Source organism: Coccinella septempunctata, chromosome 4, assembly GCF_907165205.1.
Source record: "Coccinella septempunctata chromosome 4, icCocSept1.1, whole genome shotgun sequence".
Taxonomy (NCBI): domain Eukaryota; kingdom Metazoa; phylum Arthropoda; class Insecta; order Coleoptera; family Coccinellidae; genus Coccinella; species Coccinella septempunctata.
Window position 1 is genome coordinate 31,749,042 of NC_058192.1, and position 19,132 is coordinate 31,768,173.

Genomic DNA, 19,132 nt, shown 5'->3' on the forward strand with positions numbered 1-19,132 from the left:
GAACAGAAAATTGAAATGGCCAAAAACTCAAGGATTTCGCCGAAAAACAAAATGCCATAGTTATCGGACCAGAGTTACCGACATATCTTGCTTTTGGTATTGGAATACCAGATGTAATAGATATCGCGATATTGAAAAATATAACTCAAGAATTCTCGATTGAAACTCGAGAAGAACCAAGAAAAAAACTGATGGAAATAAGAGAATATACCAATTGGGCTAAAAACAGCCATTTAATAAAATCCGAAATAACAGAAATTCCAACAATAAGCACTCTAGAGGATCTGGAATGTGCGGTTGATAAACTGGAAGGGATTATATTGAAAGCTCACGAAAAAAGCACGAGAAGAGTAATATGAAACTCGATGTTTACGCAAAAAAGTATAAAATATGCAATGTACCAATCCAGCATATGCAGCGAACCAACACAAGTAGGTCAGTGAACCGCATTAAAATGTTTATTTGAATTTGATTTATTAGGATCGTGGGGTGATTTTTCACTAACGCTTGTTTATTGTCCAGAAATACACAAATTCTTCTGTAGGAGTAGAGTGCTGGGATTTCGTTACCCTAGTAACGGATGTCAACAAAAAAATAGATGAATAGGAAAGTTGTTAAAAAATTGTTCTTTTCCCTTTTTCTAATCTGAAATAATAAAAGTATCTGACCGAGTGCCTCTATAAACTGGTGACACCGAACTTGTTTCTTCGTGGAAAATAAAAATTAGAGGACATGTCAGACGACGTCAGTAGTGGTGCTGAAACGGAAGTCCTTGAACCCAGCCAGGAATGCAGCGAGGATAAGTCTAAACGCCAACCGAAGAAGTACAAAAAAACTTGGAAAAAATCTGCCTTAGATAATTCAAAAGTGATACAAACTATTACTCAAAGACCGCTTCCACTATTTTGGGATGACAAACCTGAATTACGGTTTTTTCAAATTGAAGCCCAATTCAGGAATGAAGAAATTGAGGATGAGTGTACGAAGTTTGATAAATTGATTGGCGATCTAGATCGTAAATATATCGGTAATATTATATTATTTATTTATTTATTTAATTATATACGGACTAGCCATTTTACATATTCACAATGAACCTACAACAAAATCGAACAGAAGAAATGAACAAAAATCAGTGAAAACTCTCAAGATTCCTAAAATAATTCTTCAGTTTAAACATTGAAACATGAAAAAGATCTATCTCCACCGAACCAGCAGCCCGCAATGCTCTATCAAGAGGATTATTCATCAAATAATTGGTTCGGCAAAACTTTATGTTAAATTGTTCCCAAGTTCTGAGACTTCTCTGAGGAACGTTTAAATGTATCCTCTGTACCCAGTCAACCAGAAATGTAACAGTAAGTCGCAGGGAGTACCCAAAAATATCGCATTGAAGCGCTTCTTCGAGGAGTTTCATGGATGTACTTAAGATTTCACATTGTGGACATTAACATCCGCATATTGTTAAGTTTGCGAATTCCTCAACTTTAGATCCCTAGTGGTTGCATGTAACATCATATCGAGATGTTCCGATGAAGTGAACATAGCTACTATCATGCGACTTCTCTCTGTTGATATTTTTGAAATATTGAATCTGTGATATTTTTAGAACATGAAATGATGTGTTGTGAATAAATTTCGATGAACTCTACCCAGCGACTTCTCTAAGAAAAACTTTCAGTAACTGTTTCTAATGTTCTATTTATCAGCACGTGGTCTCGAGGTTAACTCATAACCTAAATCCCGCTATGCAAAACGTGGTGTGACGTGTTTCGTTATGTGACTGCGTTGTGTTGAGAGAATGAACAAACAAAATCTTTATGAATGAATTTTTAGAATAATTTTTTTAACCGAGCTGTTCTATTATTAAATTTCGTTTTAGTTAAGTGTTACCTAACCTAACTTCAAATTATTATTTTAGAAACTGTGCTGGAAAAAATCACCTTCTACTGTTATTAGATTTTTCATGACACTCAATTTATTACTATCAATACAGCTCTGATTTTTTCTTCTTCAGCTGGACCATGGCGTTCCTGAAGTGGAATGAAGATTTATAACAAGATATATGTTCTTTTTTTTATATATTTGGATTTGTATGAAACATATTAATCTTGAATAAAAAGATATCAGTAATTCATATAGTTGTTCAATTTCCCTTTTGAGGATGAGAGCAGAATGCGAAATATATATAGGTAAGAGTAAAGAGTAAACACAGGGTACAAATGAGGCGTTCAGAGCTGAAGAGGCCCAAGATACATTTTTTCTGAAATTGAGTTTACGAGTATATAAAATTTTGATTCATTTTCAGGCAGTTCTTACTGTTAATTCAATTTCAGAAAAATTGTAGCTTGGGTCACTTTTCCTCGGAACGCCTCGAATATAGAGTGCAAATTGATTGCCACGATGGTAATTATCAAATTGAACATGAATATAACTTCAATAGAGGATACACTTTGGTAGTTTATTCTGTCAAAATAATCGTTCCAAAAACCTCCAAAATGAGAAGTCGCAAAGTTGCTGTCTAGGGTGCTTTTTTTACACCTACTATGTGATGTACTGGGTAATTACCCGAGATATGCGATGTTGCGGACATTAAGCACTCTCCAGTAAGTACTGTTGGCCTTTTTTTAAATCAACATTGTGAAGTCGCATTTCCACAGTGGTAATTCCCAACAACTTCCCTGTGACTGAAACTGGTTGACTGGGTAGTAGATATGGGCAATCGATGTAATTGTGCAAAATCTTGTAAACCAGCATTATTTCAAAGTTATGACGTCTCGTTTCAAGGGATGTAAGGGATAATTTATCTCGAATGTCCTCATAACGAATAGTATCAGTGGTTAATCCCCATTTGTATCCTATCCATTTCAAAAATTTATTCTGGACCCTTTCAACGGCTTGTATATGCACTGCATAGTGAGGTGACCATATAACACATGAATATTCAACAATGCTTCTCATATGAGCTATGTACATTGTCTTAATAGAAGAGACATTAAAGTCCTGCATATGTCTTTTAATGAAGCCTAGCATTCTTAAAGCTTTTGATGATACGTAATTTATGTGCTCTATAAAACTCAAATTTGTATCTAGCAATACTCCAAGATCCCTCACTGTGCTAACCGACTTTAATATACACGCATTTACTGAATAATCAAACAAGACCACCGAATTAGCCCGGGAAGATCGCATCGTCTGACACTTCTCCACATTAATTTCTAACTCATTTTGTATGCTCCATTCCAAAACGTTTTCGACATCTCTCTGAAATAACAGGCAATCAGTTAGTGATCTTATAAGCCGAAACAGTTTCATGTCATCCGCAAACAGAAGAAAGTGACAACATTTTATGACCGATTTTATGTCATTGATGAAGCACAAGAATAAAAGAGGCGACAAAGGTGATCCTTGCGGGACGCCTGAAATTACTTCAATACCTTCCGAAAAAACATCAGAAATCTTTACGAACTGTGTCAACCCAATCAAACGATCTGAAATCCACTCGATTAGGGGTGACCTGAAGCCCAAAGCTCTGAGCTTGGCAATGAGAAGCCAATGAGGTACCCTATCAAAAGCCTTGGCAAAGTCGGTGTAGACTACATCAACTTGTGCCTTCTCGACGAATGCTGACTGTATCAAGTCTATGAAACATAGCAAATTTGTTGTAACCGATCTACCGGCAATAAATCCGTGTTGCTCTTCAATAAAAACATGTTTGAGTATTGGTGTAATTTTGTTAGTTATTAACGTATCTAAAATTTTCGGAATAAAGGAGCTTTTTGTTACTGGTCTATAGTTCCCCACATCACCTGAGTCACCTGACTTGAATACTGGAGTGATATAACTTAATTTCCAGAGGCTTGGATATTTACCTGATTCAACCGACAAATTGAATAAAAAAACCAGGGGAACCGACAAAACATATCTGCACTTTTTAAGAAACAGTGCGGAAATCTTATCTGGTCCAGCATCATTTTTCTCTGGAAGTGTGCTGAGAATATCAAGAACTTCCGTTTCACAGAAATTACCAACCCTAACGTCGACTGTGTAATCGAAACATACAATCCGTGACATATCAGGTTTTGACATTTTATATATTTCAGAAAAGTATTTTCTAAAAAGATCTGCAATGCTCACATCATCGTTCGCCACCTCATGTCGCAAATACGTAGATTTGGGAAATCCCTTCTGTGTTTTCTTATCATTAATAAATTTCCAGAAATATCTGGGGTTAGTGGAAATTTCAAGTTCAACCGATTCAACATATTTTCTATAACATCTATCAGTTTCCACCTTACACTCGCCTCTCAGTCTTGTGAACAAAAAATAATCGTCTAAACTTCTAGTTTGTTTATATCTTTTATGAAGGTGTTTTTTTTTCAGAAATCAATTTTTTCAGCTCGGTGGAAAACCAACATGGGAAAGCAAAAACTTTTTTAACTTTTTCAGGGATATATAACTTGATAGCGTTCATAATGATTTCGTAGAATCCCTCGGTACAACTCTCGATATCCTTGTATGCCCGTAAGACTGGCCAGTCAACTTCATCCAAATATGATATTAAACTCTCATAATCGCCATTTTTGAAATCATAAAAGGTGTGAACTGATTTTAAAACCTCCGGAGATGTTTCATTAAAAAGAGAAAAATATAGTGCGGGATGATGTATATCGCAAGGTAAAATAATATCGTTTGACTCTTCTATTTTAATAGCTGATTGAGGTGCAAATATAAGATCCAAAGAAATATCGTTAGAGTTTTTTATGTGATTCATCTGAAATAGACCCAAAGAGGACATAGTTGAACTAAGGATCCCCTGGTTGGAAGATCCCCTACCAACACCTAACATATCGAAGTCCCAAGTAGTCCCAGGCATGTTATAGTCCCCACAGCAGATAAATTGGCAGGAAGGATACTGCTCTAAAATACCCTCAAGATCCTCGCAATGTGTAGCATATTGAGATGCTGCTGAACTCGGTGGGATATATACATTAGAAAACAAAAAACATTTCGATGCAATACTAATCATTACAAATACCTGCTCAATATTAGAGCGGCCAAGAAATATTTGGCGAGAACAAATATGCCTCTTTACGGCAATCAAGACCCCAACACCTCTCTGTTTTTCGTTAATAGTTTCGTCTCTATCTTTTCTATATATGCAGTACTCGTCCAAACCAAGTTCGGCGTTATTAAAACTTGAATTTAACCACGTCTCCGTGAGCAGTATTACATCGAAATTAACATTTGATACTGACTTAGCAAATTTAACAATTTTTGTTCTTAAGCCTCTCACATTCTGGTAATAGCAATGTATCTTAAAACTACCTACTTGAACCTTATGAATAGATGATCTATGGGCCAGCTCCTCTTCGTTCCGTGTGAAATGGCCGTATAAGCGTTCCCTCCGGCCAATGTTCAGCTCCCAGCAATACCTCAAGGTCCAAATCTCTACTTCCCAACTTAAAAGATTTCTTGGCACGTTTTGATTTGAGATCAAAACACAGAATGTCCCTCTCCGGCCATTTCTCGTTAGCATATGAGATTATGTTCTGAGCAGTAGTAGTCATCATTAAGGCCTCCCACCCATATCCAATTTCTTCCCTTTGGTGCCGGTTGGATTAATGAACTAGGTTGAGAGGTACCTCTTCTGGTCGTTTCAACATTTTTCCTTTGAAACTTTGAGCTTTTATGAGTCTTCATTCCATTCTTCGATAAGTGTTCAGCCTTTGGAATTTTCTTTTTGGGTTTTGTTGGTCGCATTTCTCCTTCGACACGATTGGCTAATGAAGCTTTTTCTACTGGAACTTTTTCTACTACCATTATGCTACCATTATGGACATAATAAAAGATGGTACTATTACTGATAAATACACTGCAGCAAAGAACCGGTTTTTGGCAATATATGTGACAAGTAGTGATAAACAAATAAGAACTGGAATAGAATTGGGTGATTCTCGCCATAGTCAACTTTATCTTTATTCAAAATGAGTAGCCTAGCAGGATCAGATATATCTCAGAAAGTTCTTAAAACCGTTTGGATGGAGAAATTACCGGAATCAATGAAAAGTGCTCTCGTTATTGTAGATGATGATAAGGACATTTCGAAATTACAGAAATTGGCGGACAAAATAGCGCAAATGAAACCTCATACTGAAATATACGCTGCTAGAAAGGTTGAAGAAAATATTTGACCTAAATCTGTTGAAAATTCGACTTTCAAGGATGATCAGATATTCGTTTTAACAAAGCTGCACAAAACAAGTTGAGGCTCTTGCAACCTCTAGGCAATCTCGTCTACGTGACACTGATCCAAACACCAATAAATAGACGCAGCAGATCAAGGAGTTTTAACCCCAATGGAAAATTTTGTTATCACCATTTTCGATATGGAAGAAGATGCTATCCTGAAAAATGCCAGCCTCCATGTGCGTGGAATAGCGCCAAAGTAAAATCGGGAAACGAGTGTCCGCAGGCGAAGTAGCAGCAAATTCGTCTGCGCCTGCTGAGCCTGATTGCTGCACATCAAGACTTTATGTGAGAGATCTTAATTCTGGTCTGAAATTCCTTGTAGATAGTGGTGATGATGTATCAATTATTCATGTCTTGAAGAATGCCGTTCATCAGAAAAAATCTGATTTCAAACTGCAGCCAATGACACAGAAATCCCTATCGTATCACAACGATGAGCATCAATTTAGGCCTCCGAAGAAATTTTCAGTTTCAATTTATTATTGCTGAAACATCTAAGGAAATACTCGGTGCTGATTTCTTGCAAAATTTCAACCTTTTGATTGATTTGAAGAACAAAAGATTAGTGGACGGCGACACTAACCTCTGTGTTCGAGGGAATGTTGTAGCTATTACACAGGAATGTATAGTTAGCACCATGTCGAAATATTAAAAATTTGCAGACCTCTTCAAAAAGTTCCCTGATTTGCAAACTGGTTGCCCAGTGAAGTAAAACATGAAGTTCGTCATCAAATAGTTACTACATAGATGCGAGCCAGTATACTGCCGTCCACGTCAGTTGGACCCTCACAAACTTAAGATAGCGAAAGAGGAATTTCAGTTTATGTTGAATAATGAGATCATTCGACCTTCAAAATCCCAGTGGGCCAGTCCATTACTCCTAGTACCCAAAAAAGACGGAGGTTTCAGGGCATGCGGTGATTACCGAATACTGAATAATTCAACGGTTCCCGATCGGTATCCCACACCAAGAATCGATGATTTCCAAATTATTTTGCGAGATAAAAGAATCTTTTCGAAAATTGATTTTTTTAAGGCTTATTATCAAATTCCAATGGCAGAAGAAGATCATGAAAAGACGGCAAACACAACTCCTTTTGGATTATTTGAATTCAATGTGATGAGCATGGGACTCAGAAATGCTCCGAGTACATTCCAACGTTTTGTAAATCAAGTATTTTTCGGATTAAATTTCATTTTTTCATACCTAGATGATGTATTGATTGCTTCATCGTCGCTCGGGGAACATCTGGAAGAAGTTTTCAAGCGACTCAACGACTATGGTCTACGAGTGAATATTTCCAAGTCTGTTTTTGGTGTGGAAGAATTAAGTTTTCTCGGTTACCTGATAACATCTTAAGGAACTAAGCCTATGCCAAGAAGGTGAAAGTTATAATGGAGCATCAGCGCCCAACGACCGTGCATGATCTTCGAGCTTTCTTGGGTATGCTGAATTTTTATAGAAGCTATCTGAAAACTGCAGCTGATACTCAAGCTCTTTTTATTGAATTTTAAGAGGTGCCAAGAAAAAAGATAGGCGTGAAATTGAATGGACTCCAGAAGCCATAGCAGTATTCGAAAAATGTGAGCAAGATTTAGCTGATGCTAAATCATTTCCAGACGTGAAATATCCATTGTCCTTGGCTGTCGACGCAAGTCAAACTGCAATTGGTGGTGTAGTTCAGCAATATGAAGAAAATGGTTGGAAACGAATATCATTTTTTTCAAAGGAACTGAACAGTGCTCAAGCTGGTTATTCTACATATGATCGAGAACTTCTGGCATGCTATGAAGGAATAAAAAAATTCATTTCCTGGAAGGCAGACATTTCTTTATTTTAACGGAACATTCTCCACTTACTAATGCATTTGTGCAGAAAAATGAGAAAGCATCGCCACGTCACCTGAGACAATTACAGTATTTTTCACAATTCACTACTGATATACGACATATTAGTGGTTCAGATAACGTGGTTGCAGACTATTTATCTAGAATCGATGCCTTGTCAGCAGCTATAGATTATGATGAAGTGGCTGATTTTCAAGTAAAAGATGAAGAATTCAAAAATTTACAAAGAGATCCTCAGTCATTGGTTTTCAAGAGCTACCAACTTCCATCTGATAAAAGATTGTGGTGCGACGTTTCGACCAGCAACATAAAGCCGTATATACTACAAGACCCCAGAATACAGTTTTTCAAGAGAATCCATGGCTTAGCACATCCTGGAGTAAGGTCGACAGTGAAACTGATGACAACGAAATTCGTTTGGCATGGTATTCGAAATGATGTTCGGAAATGGGCACAGTCTTGTATAGGATGTTAGAAGAACATGATAACCAAGCATACAAAATCTCAACTGACTAGTTTTACTGAGCCTGATGAACGCTTCAGCATTATCCACATGATCTGATTGATCCCTTACACTCATTTGAGGGTAACATTTATTGCCTCACGATGATTGATAGATTCACGAACTGGATGGAAGTCGTACCTTTAAGCAATGTGACCGCTGAAACTATCGCTGAAGCATTTTATAATAATTGGATATCGAGATTTGGAGTGCCAATTAAAGTGATCACAGACAGAGGTCGTCAATTCAATTCTGAACCTTGACGGACATATGTGGAGTGAAACTTCTTCATACAACTGCTTACCATACCATCCGCAGTGTAACCGTAAAATTGAGAGGCTACATCGAACACTGAAAACTGCATTAAAAGCACATAATCGAGTTAAATGGACAGAAACCTTGCCAACTGTTTGCTTGGTTTACGTGCATCGCTTCGTGAAGATTCAAAATATTCGATTGCCCAGATGACCTATGGCATCATGGAAGACTGGTCTTCCTGGTGAATTTTTCCAAGATCCAAAAGTCCAAACAGAACCAGAAACTTTCGCCAATAACCTTCAAAAATGCATGAGAACCTTGAAACCGTTTGCAGTGGAGCATAAGTCATCACCAAGAATTTTTGTACACAAAAACTTATACACTTGTTCACATGTTTTTGTTAGAGTTCATAGAGTGAAAAAATCTTTGAAACCTGCTTACGAAGGGCCATTCAAAGTTTTGGAACGTAATGAAAAGTATTTTTGTTTGGACATCAAAGGAAAGCAAATCAAAATATCTATTGATCGGCTTAAACCAGCTTATTTGTTGGAGTCTGAAGATGGTTCGTACGCAGTTCGACAGGATATGATGCCTACACCTGCTCATGAACCACAATCTGCCGTAGCACGTCGGTGCTCAACCCTCAAGTTCTACCAAGATGGACAGAAGTGACCAAATGCCAACTAAAACTGTTTATAAGCGTAGTGGTCTATCGGTGAAATTCCCAAGACGTTTTGTTGAAAAAGTTTATGTGTTTTAGAATTATTATTTTAATTTTCGTGACAACTTGGTCACTAGAAAGGGGGTAGTGTAGGAGTAGAGTGCTGGGATTTCGTTACCTTAGTAAAACGGATGTCAACAAAAAAATATATGAATACGAAATTTGTTAAAAAATTGTTCTTTTCCCTTTTTCCCTTTTTCTAATCTGAAATGATTAAAGTATCTGACTGAGTGCCTCTATACGTCCATTTGAGAGACGAGAAATATAATTTGTATTTTTTGCTCCAACTCATAAAGTTGCAGCCGATTTAACGTAATCCGTATTTCGCAAATTTTCATTTTCATTGATTATGATGCCTTGATCCGTTTTTAAAAATGAAGTTTGTATTTGGGTTTGAGCTTTGAGCGGTAGTTGCATAAGACATTTGTTGGGGTAATGGATTTGGATTATTCATTGTGAGGAAATCAGAAACATTATGATAATGTCAATATGATGACGAATGATTAGCATATCCAAATTATTTTCACCTGTTCAAATCTTAATCTTAAAAAATTTTAAATCTTAAAAACGGAATAAGTTGAAAGACCGTTTTCGAGTCAATAAATTGATAACAATTATGTTAATATAACGGAAACCTACCGAACGGTAAAGAAATGATACAGATTGTCCCGTATAAAATTCCCTATCCCCATATCTGAGAAATCTAATAGCTAAAAAAAATGCTCATAGGTAAAAAACAAAAAATCACAGATCTCTTTTGACCCATATTTTTGTGAATGTCTTTTCAAGCTCTATTCAAATATCTTATATTATATAGGGTGTTCCGTTCAACATAGCATAACTTTTTGCCACCACCCTGTATATGTTATTTTATTGATTTTCTTTCAAAAATGTATCAAAAAAATAAAGTTCGAAACTTTATATGGATTTGTTTTTGTCGCTATTATACACAGATGAAGGGATAGGGAATTTCAAACGGGTTACCCTGTACACTGGTACGTATAGTGAAATACACATGGAATTGAGGCAGATCGTAGGCATTCGTTCGCCTTCGAAATATTTCGCCAATTGACGCGATCGAGCCCTCGGCTCTCCGTTACGGTTTATGATTGGGGTGAGAGGCTGAGGGCGAAGGGGCAAAAAGAGTTAGATTAGATTTAGTTAGACTCAACATTCAAATCAAAAAATTCAAAAAATTTGAAAAGTTTCGTGAAATGGTGTGATTATTATTCACCTCAGTTCAATCCGATCATGTATTCCCGGAACGATTTTTGAATATGTTAAATTAACTTATTTGTTTTACAGGTGGAACTGGAAAACTGGGTAAACAGTATTCATGGTGCATGCGCAGCTGCTTTTGCTCGTCATCGAGGAAAGACAGGAACCTTGCATTTGCTGCAAGAAGAAATATTCAGACTAGAAAAAGCCATGGATACAGTAAGTCGTCTTTTCCTATTTAGTCAGATTTTATGAACTCTGGGGTAGGTTGACTTCGAGAAACTCAGTTAAGGAGGATAGCAGCAGCAATTATTTTGCAGGCGGTAACTTCTTGAAAAGGGAAATTTTCCAGCGACTATTGAAAACGGAGAGGCAATTTCATTTCAATTTAAGTTCTGATTAGCATTTTCGATGAAAATAAATTTGGAGCGGAAATATCATGTCAGCAGTAGAAAAGATTTTCATTTATTTGAATTAATATCTATGATATTTTCAAATAGTGGCTATATATATAAAATGAATGTTCAGGGTCTGTTGGAAGGAAGTTTTTCCTTCTGCGTAATCAGATCTTGCATAACTATTTCCATTTATGAGATACAGGGCGATTTTGGAAATTGATACTTTCCGGACCCTTCCCTTATCTCTGAAGATATTAGAAATAATGCTGAGCTGAAAACTGTGTCTGATACAGACTTCTACGTAGAATCCAGGGGCGTACTCAATATTTTTTTCGGGGTATGATTTTGAAGATACTGCACAAAACTATATTTTTGTCAATAGAACACCCTGTATTTTATTACTTCGTTGAATTGGTTATAATTTTTCCTTCAAAATGATGTGTAATATTATATAGGTATGATGATCAGAAATGCTTAAAAATACTAAAACATCACATAATGATGATTTCTTTATGTAGCTGCGCCCGCCGACAGAGGATTTGTATTGGTCCTATGGCCTAGCCCCAAGATTATAGAGTAAGGAAGATAGGAAAAGAAGCGACTATACTTGCGTGAGCGCCACCTGGTGGTTCAATTGTGTTACTAAACTGCTAAGAATGGTTAAAATATTTATTCGAGGCAATAAATAGTACTTGAGGAAACAACAGGTCGAATTTGGGAATAATTTTCAACTTCAAATCTGATATTCTCGAAACCAAATAAAATGCACTAGTACTCCTTAACTTATTCACACGGTTTCGTGAAAAATAAACCCTCTTCTATATTTTTAATTCGGAGTGCTGAAGTTGAAGCAAATGTCTCGCAAACTTTTTGATTCATTTTATATGCCTTTCCGCTTCGGACAGTCAGACATTCAAAAATGCAGACACTACAATTTCATTCATTAGAATAGATACACGTATTCCAATCTGAATTTTATCATTCATAGCTGGTTATATGTATTTTTATTTGGATATGTAATTTATGTTATTAGTGAAGTAATTCGCATTTTGGAGTTGACTTGTTATTCTTACATGTCTTTACTGACATACAGCTTTACTGACATACACTTATGTAAAAGTTTTTTTTAATGTGGTTCTGCAAAATCTGTAACTAATATGTAAAGGAATTCTTGAAATATGTTGCATCGAATATTTGTTCATATTAATTCTGATAAAATTGCAGGAACAAATTCAACTGATTTTATTAATTTGAAAAAATGTATTGTATAGAAATAACACCTTTGATATATAACTATATTCAAAGCTCTATTATTTGTGTACAGGCTGTTTCCAAAAGTGAATTATTGTCACCATTTGTACCTTCTGTTAAAAAATCCCGACCTTTGAATACTCTGTAATGAAAGTATATTTTTCTGACAAAAACACACCCTCATTTTAGAATAAGTTTTTAGTTTCATTTTAAGTACATAATTTCATTTTGAATTAATTTTGGAGAGAAATATTTTCAGTTTCCAATTCAGGATTCCGGCATCGTTCGGAATTGTAAATATTCCGTACCGTTTTTATCCCGTTTTCAGTTCGAAAAAACGATGTCGCACCTTATAAAACATCCTGAATTGGAAAATAACCGTGTTTTTTGTTCGCTAGCACAGATAAGTCGAAATGGAGACGTCTTCATCGACTCAAATTTTATCGAATTTCGAAAGTCGGGGCACATCTGATTTCCGCACCCCCCTGTGGGTATAAAATCAGATGTTCCACCGCAGGCTACTTCACTTACGATTCACTTGCTTTTGACTTACGCTTAATTGACTCGCTGTCACTTACGATTAATTGCCTTACCTAAGACTGTAGAGCCGTCCGCCGAAGTAGATTAGCTTTCTGCCGTTTAATTTGATCAGAGGATTTCTTTTGAGTTTCGTTTTTACCATTCAGAGTATAAATTTTCTTTTTTTTTCTTCACGGTATTGGTTAATATTTTTTTTTCCTGGGAATTTACGAGTGCAAGTGGCCAACCGAAACCATAGGTAAGACGACACTCCGCCTTTTTTTCTCTTTTATATCATTGGAACTTCAGCCTCCCTCCATCCCTTACTCCCCGGCGTGGATACTCAGGGGGTGCAGAACGCACTTTGGAGTGGCGAAAAACTTCCGTCATCCCTGACTCCCTAGTTTAAGTTTCACTCCTACTGCCAAAGCAACCCGCTGGCGGGGATACTCAAAGGGTGCGGAAAGCACTTTGGAGTGGCGAAAAACTTCCTCCATCCCTTACCACCCGAGTTAAGTTCCACCCTTACCGCTGAAGCACCCCGCTGGCGTGGATACTCAGGGGGTGCGGAAAGCACTCTGGAGTGGCTAACCCTCTTTCCTCCCTCGTTTGTCCGACGCTCACCACTGCTGTGATCGAAGAACCCCACTGGCGTGGATACTCAGGGGGTGAAGAACTCATCTAGGGGTAAGCTGTCGGGAATCTGTGCCGTCTTGTTTCATCCCCTAACCTGGCTGAGGTCCGATACCTGTCCGTTAAGTGTGCTTCTTAGGTTCTGGCTGGCGAAAATGTCCGTAAACCCCGTATAACGTTTGAGGTCGGATCCTGTTTCATTCCGTCCGTTTTCCCTGTAAATTCACTGATCTCGAGTCTTTCACTGTACTAATTTAATAATGGTGCCATTTGTGTTTCCTTGTACGAGTCAACAAATATATTTTGTGTACGTTGATGTTGACTTTCACTGGTTGTCGCTAACACCCCAGACACCCAGACATATAATCTCCATTTATATAAATTTTTTTCAAAACAATGTTCAGCTGAAGAAACATCCTGATCACAAAACAAAGCCCTACTTTTGTTTTGTCGCTCAGGATGTTTTTTCTGGTTTCGACTAAGTCTTTATTTGAATTAAATAAAAGGAATGAAATTTGAATTTCGCACCCTTTTATTGAAGAATAGAATTCGAATTTCGCGCCCATCCATTATGAAATAGAAATCTGTTACTTAACAGTTTGATAGTACGATTTCAGCGCCACCTGATTGTCAATTGTGTGAAACACTGGCCAAAATGTAGTCGGTTTTTAGCACTAGCTACAGTGACTCTATCAAACACAGTGGCGACAATTGGAAATTTAGCAAGAATATGGCGTCTTAGAAGCACAGATTTCAATGCTATGATCTCTAATTCGGAATGCGGATTATCTCACGTCACGTCACGTGACCAAATCCGCCATATTCTTGCTAAAACGATGAAAAACTAGACCACAATTGTCGCCACTGTGTTTGATAGAGTCACTGTAGTACTAGCGATATGAGGGCGTTTCCTATCTTCCCAACTTTAATCTTTGGCCTAGCCATCCAACCGCACGACCGACCGACCGAATTGGATCGTGTGGAGCTCTGTCGGTGTCGGGTGGAAACGGGCCCATTTTGTATTTAGATTTCGACAGGAAAGATACTCGTTGGTAAAGGAATGGCCGTCACAGAGAGCAAAATTTTAACCGAACTCATAGAAATATACTGGGAATCTAGATGTGGTATGGGACATATTATCTTCAAAAGCTTATAGCAATAGAGATGCTAGAGATCAGGCCTTGGAAAAATGGATATCCACAGACAAAAAAGCGTGTTTGACCAGAGTGAAAAAATAATTGAAAATATGATGGTCTGTCAATAAAAAGGAATATGGAAGTCGTAGTCAATTCTGAAGTAATTTCAGAAATCATCACTATCCAATTCCTAGAGCAGTCTCATACGAATGAAATATTTTCGTTCAGCTAGCCATTTTTTAGTCCACTTTAGGAATCGCTGGTATTCCAGTCGATGAGGATATCGACTCAACACATAATTTATTTATTTATTCGAAATTAGGGATATCAACAGAAAAAATTCCCAAAATAACAGCCACAAATCACATAAAAATATGTGAAGAATAACAAATCATGCACAGATAGCGGCTTATACCACAAACTAACATACCATATCCACTTAATGAGATGCGATCACATCGAAATCGAAAAGAAAAAAAGATCATTCAAAGAATTTGTTAAAATTCCCAGTCAACCAGAAATGTAACAGTAAGTCGCAGGGAGTACCCAAAAATATCGCATTGAAGCGCTTCTTTGAGAATTTTCATGGATGTATTTAAGATTTCACATTGTGGACATTAACGTCCGCATATTGTTAAGTTTGCGAATTACTCAACTTTAGATCCTTAGTGGTTGTATGTAACATCAGATCGAGATGTAATAGTAATAGTATTTTATTCATTTCATCACAATTATTGACTACAATAAAAGGGAAATACGTCATTTGCAGAAGGAAAAACATCAGATCAATGCGACATCTTGAGGGTGCGGCAGTAGTCGAAAAATTCCTGAACGCTGTATGGTTCACAATCCAAGACCAATTTCCGAATTCTATTTTTGAAAATATTCTCATTTTGGATTTTATGATAAGATGTTGGCAGATTATTGTAGAGCTTCAGGGACATAAACTCCACCTGATGAACTACTACTATCTCCTTACCATCCATTGTTATTTCACCGGCAGGTGTGAAATTCGACTTTTTTGTTCGGTAAAATATTGCTTCAGTTTTTTCGAGATTCAATCTTATATTATTTGCCTCACACCATTCATTCACTTTCTATAATTGTACTTGAGTAGAGGAAACAACTTCATCGATAGTATCACCTATAGCTGTTATATTTGAATCGTCTGCATACAAAAGGACCTTCAGAATTCCGAGGAAATCCGGACAATCATTTATATACAGTAGGAAAAGAAGAAGGCCCAGAATGCTACCCTGTGGCACCCCAGTCTGAGCCTGAGCACCCTCACAAACATAGGTAACGCCATACCTCTCGATCACTGTTTTCTGAATTCTATTCTCCAAATATGACTTTCTTAGTTTTAGTTGATTGTCTCTTACTCCGAGTTTTCCCAACAATATTGCATGATCAATAGAATCGAAGGCTTTAGAAAAGTCCAAGAATACAGTCAGTGGTATTTTGCCTTCTTGATGAATCTCTCACCTTGATCTCACGATATTGAAAATTCTCCTCGAAAATTTCTGCATACTTCGAACTGAAAGCATTTCATCTGGAGTTCATATCTGTTGGAGCATCATCAAGAACAACATCCCAATTAACATTGGCTAGTTTAGCTCGGAAATTTCCTAAAGTTTTTTCGTCCATAGGTCTCACTCTAATTATCTGAGTTTTCAAGCTTTCTTGAGTCTTACAAGGAAATGTGAACTTCTGGGCAAAGTGGTCAGAGATATGCGAATTTGAAACAGATGCTGTGCCATGTTCTACATTTGTCAATATATTATCCAAACAACTTTTAGTGTGCTGTTACACGTGTAGGTTCATTGATTAATATTTCAACTCTAAAATTCTCCAGTAAAGATTTGAATTCTTGAGTTTTATTGTCCTTTAAATCTAACAAATTCACGTTGAAATCACCACTAATGATGAAATATGCATTTTCCCTACATAGAGTTGCCAAAACTATTATATATATATATATATATATATATATATATATATGAACCCGTAGTTCGTTGTTACCTCCGTTAAGTTCATTGGGCGACCTGACCTCCGGGTGAAGGAGTTTTTTAATTGGAATAATTTTTGCTTATATATGTAGAGGGGAAGGTAAATAACAGGGGTACCTAAAGAGGGGAAAAGATTTTCATTGAAAAATTTTTCTTTAAACGAATCAGACCTTACTACCTCCGCATATATTTCTTATTAGTAGTGCGCTCTCACCTCCCGCAACGTTGTCAGATTTCAGGAGGACAGAAAGTAGGGCAGCTTGAATTCTACTCATATACAGCTGCTCTTCCGAATCATTCACACATACTGAAACCTGTAAATAGTTCGAGAACGATACTGATATTAATAAACTTCATACGCTAATAATTGATTGATAAGGATTCGGAGTAAATGAATTTGGACAGAAATTATTATCTTTTCTTCATGAATATCAACAGTTTTGAATAAGTATGCTATGTCTACGATACTTCGTCCGATAGGGGAGTTTAATACCGTATAGGTCCTAAAATGAATGATACATGACAATGAAATTTTTCGTTACATATGAGATTAATTCCAAAGACGATTTTACCGAATTTGTTCTGGTATGAAATAGTTATCTAAATTTTGGGCATTATATTCACGACATGAGGAACTCCATTGAAATGTTTTTCCCGAATGAATCAACAAAGATATACGTTTTACTTTCAGCTTCTATACTTCATTCACTTTCATTTCAGCACAGGATTGGCCATGGAAATTGAATACCTTTCACTCTGTATGGTAAGAAAATGTTGGGTTAAGACGCTTGTCAAAACATTTTTGAGTTTTAAATAAATGCTACGTAGTCCGTTCTACGTGAGACTCTCAGTAATTACGTATTTCATCACAATGTCAAATCACTTCGGAAAATATTGCGTCGAAAATATGTAACGAACATAATTGACATTTATACAAACTGATTGAAGACATACCAAATCTATTTATTTACATGGAAAATAGAAGTAATCAGTAGCTTGAGGAGAGTTACTGTTGTTTATTTTCTTTGGCTGGAGGCTGAAGACGTTACATCAGTTGTAGAATTCAAAAAAATCAACCCGAGGATGAAATGCATTTGATGCAGTGTTAGCATTGAATTGAATACTCATAGGTGGTAGGGAATGGGTATCTCTTGAAGAAATGAACGGATAATTACGAGAATGTTGAACAGTGGCGGATTCACCATTGAGGCTAAGTAGGCTGCAGCCTAGGGCGGCAGATTTCAGGGGGCGGCAAATTTGGGGACAATTTTGTTTGCACTATTTATGGAAACTGAAATACTTGTGTTTCATAGATATTTTAATATCTATCTACATCTGATTTTCCCTAATTATCAAAAAAAAAAAACTGACCAAGTAGTTCATCATTACTATTTTCCTGTTCCACTCTTATATCGGCCGCTTTGGACTCTATACTGAACTTTCGTGAGGTTGAAAAATTTTGGTGTAACCAGATTCTGAATCGTTGGGATGTGTTTCTTCGGTTCCTACGAAAACACAATTCAAGAAATGTTTGTCCAGAAGTTCGTATCTATGGCTCTATTGCCTCAATTTACAAGGTGAGCAAAATTCGTTGTCTGCTGAGGGGATCTCGAGAACTATCAGAGCAAGAAGAAAACGGATGACACATTATCCAGCTCTTTTTTCATGACCAATCCAATTCTGAAAAGAGAACCGGCCTATCATTTCTAGATTTTTAGTTATAATCAAAAATTGTGGTTTTGACGAATTCGAGAAGTTCCCATAGCTTTTTTGTGTTTGAAGTTACATATCTGAAACATACTTCCTTAGTCACTTTTATACGTAGATTCTATTGACAGACCTCTTTTCCAATTCAAAAATTACAAATTCAATTTAAAAAAACGAAAGTTCGCCTAATGTTTCGAAATGAAAAAATATTTGGTGCTCGTCAGTGGATTCTACCTAAAAAAGGGTCTGTAGAAGGTTCAAGTTTCAGATCTGTAACTTCAAAGACAAAAAAGTTATGAGAACTTTTCGAAATCGTCAAAATTTCATTTTTGCTAATAACTCAAAATCGGTTTTCACCATTCTTTGTTTTTCTGAGCTCAAAAATGTGTCATCCGTTTTCTTTCAGCTGCCATAGTTCTCGAGTTTCCCTCAGTAGATAAAGAATTTTGCCCACCCTGTATACACCATCGACTTATTGTTCGGGTGAGAGAAGCTTTTTTTGCTTGAAAAAGGTGAAAAGTTAGGTGCCTAAGAACCACATTGAGCCAAGAAAAGCTGAACGCTTTGGCTCTTTCGTGTATAAAGTCATAACTAAACAAATTTTCGTATGACGACATCGCAGAAAGATATTTTAACAGCGGGTTTCATAAAACTTAGATTGTGAGATCAACGCTTGATTT

General features: G+C 36.7%; 1 protein-coding gene across 1 annotated transcript in view; it reads left to right on the forward strand.

Annotated features, from left to right (window-relative positions):
* Positions 1-19,132, forward strand: part of LOC123311362 — a 1,278,848-nt gene that overhangs the window by 678,088 nt on the left and 581,628 nt on the right. Inside the window, exon 17 of the mRNA XM_044895271.1 lies at positions 10,887-11,018. Coding sequence (XP_044751206.1) covers positions 10,887-11,018 — 132 coding nt within the window. The remainder of the gene's footprint in view (positions 1-10,886; positions 11,019-19,132) is intronic.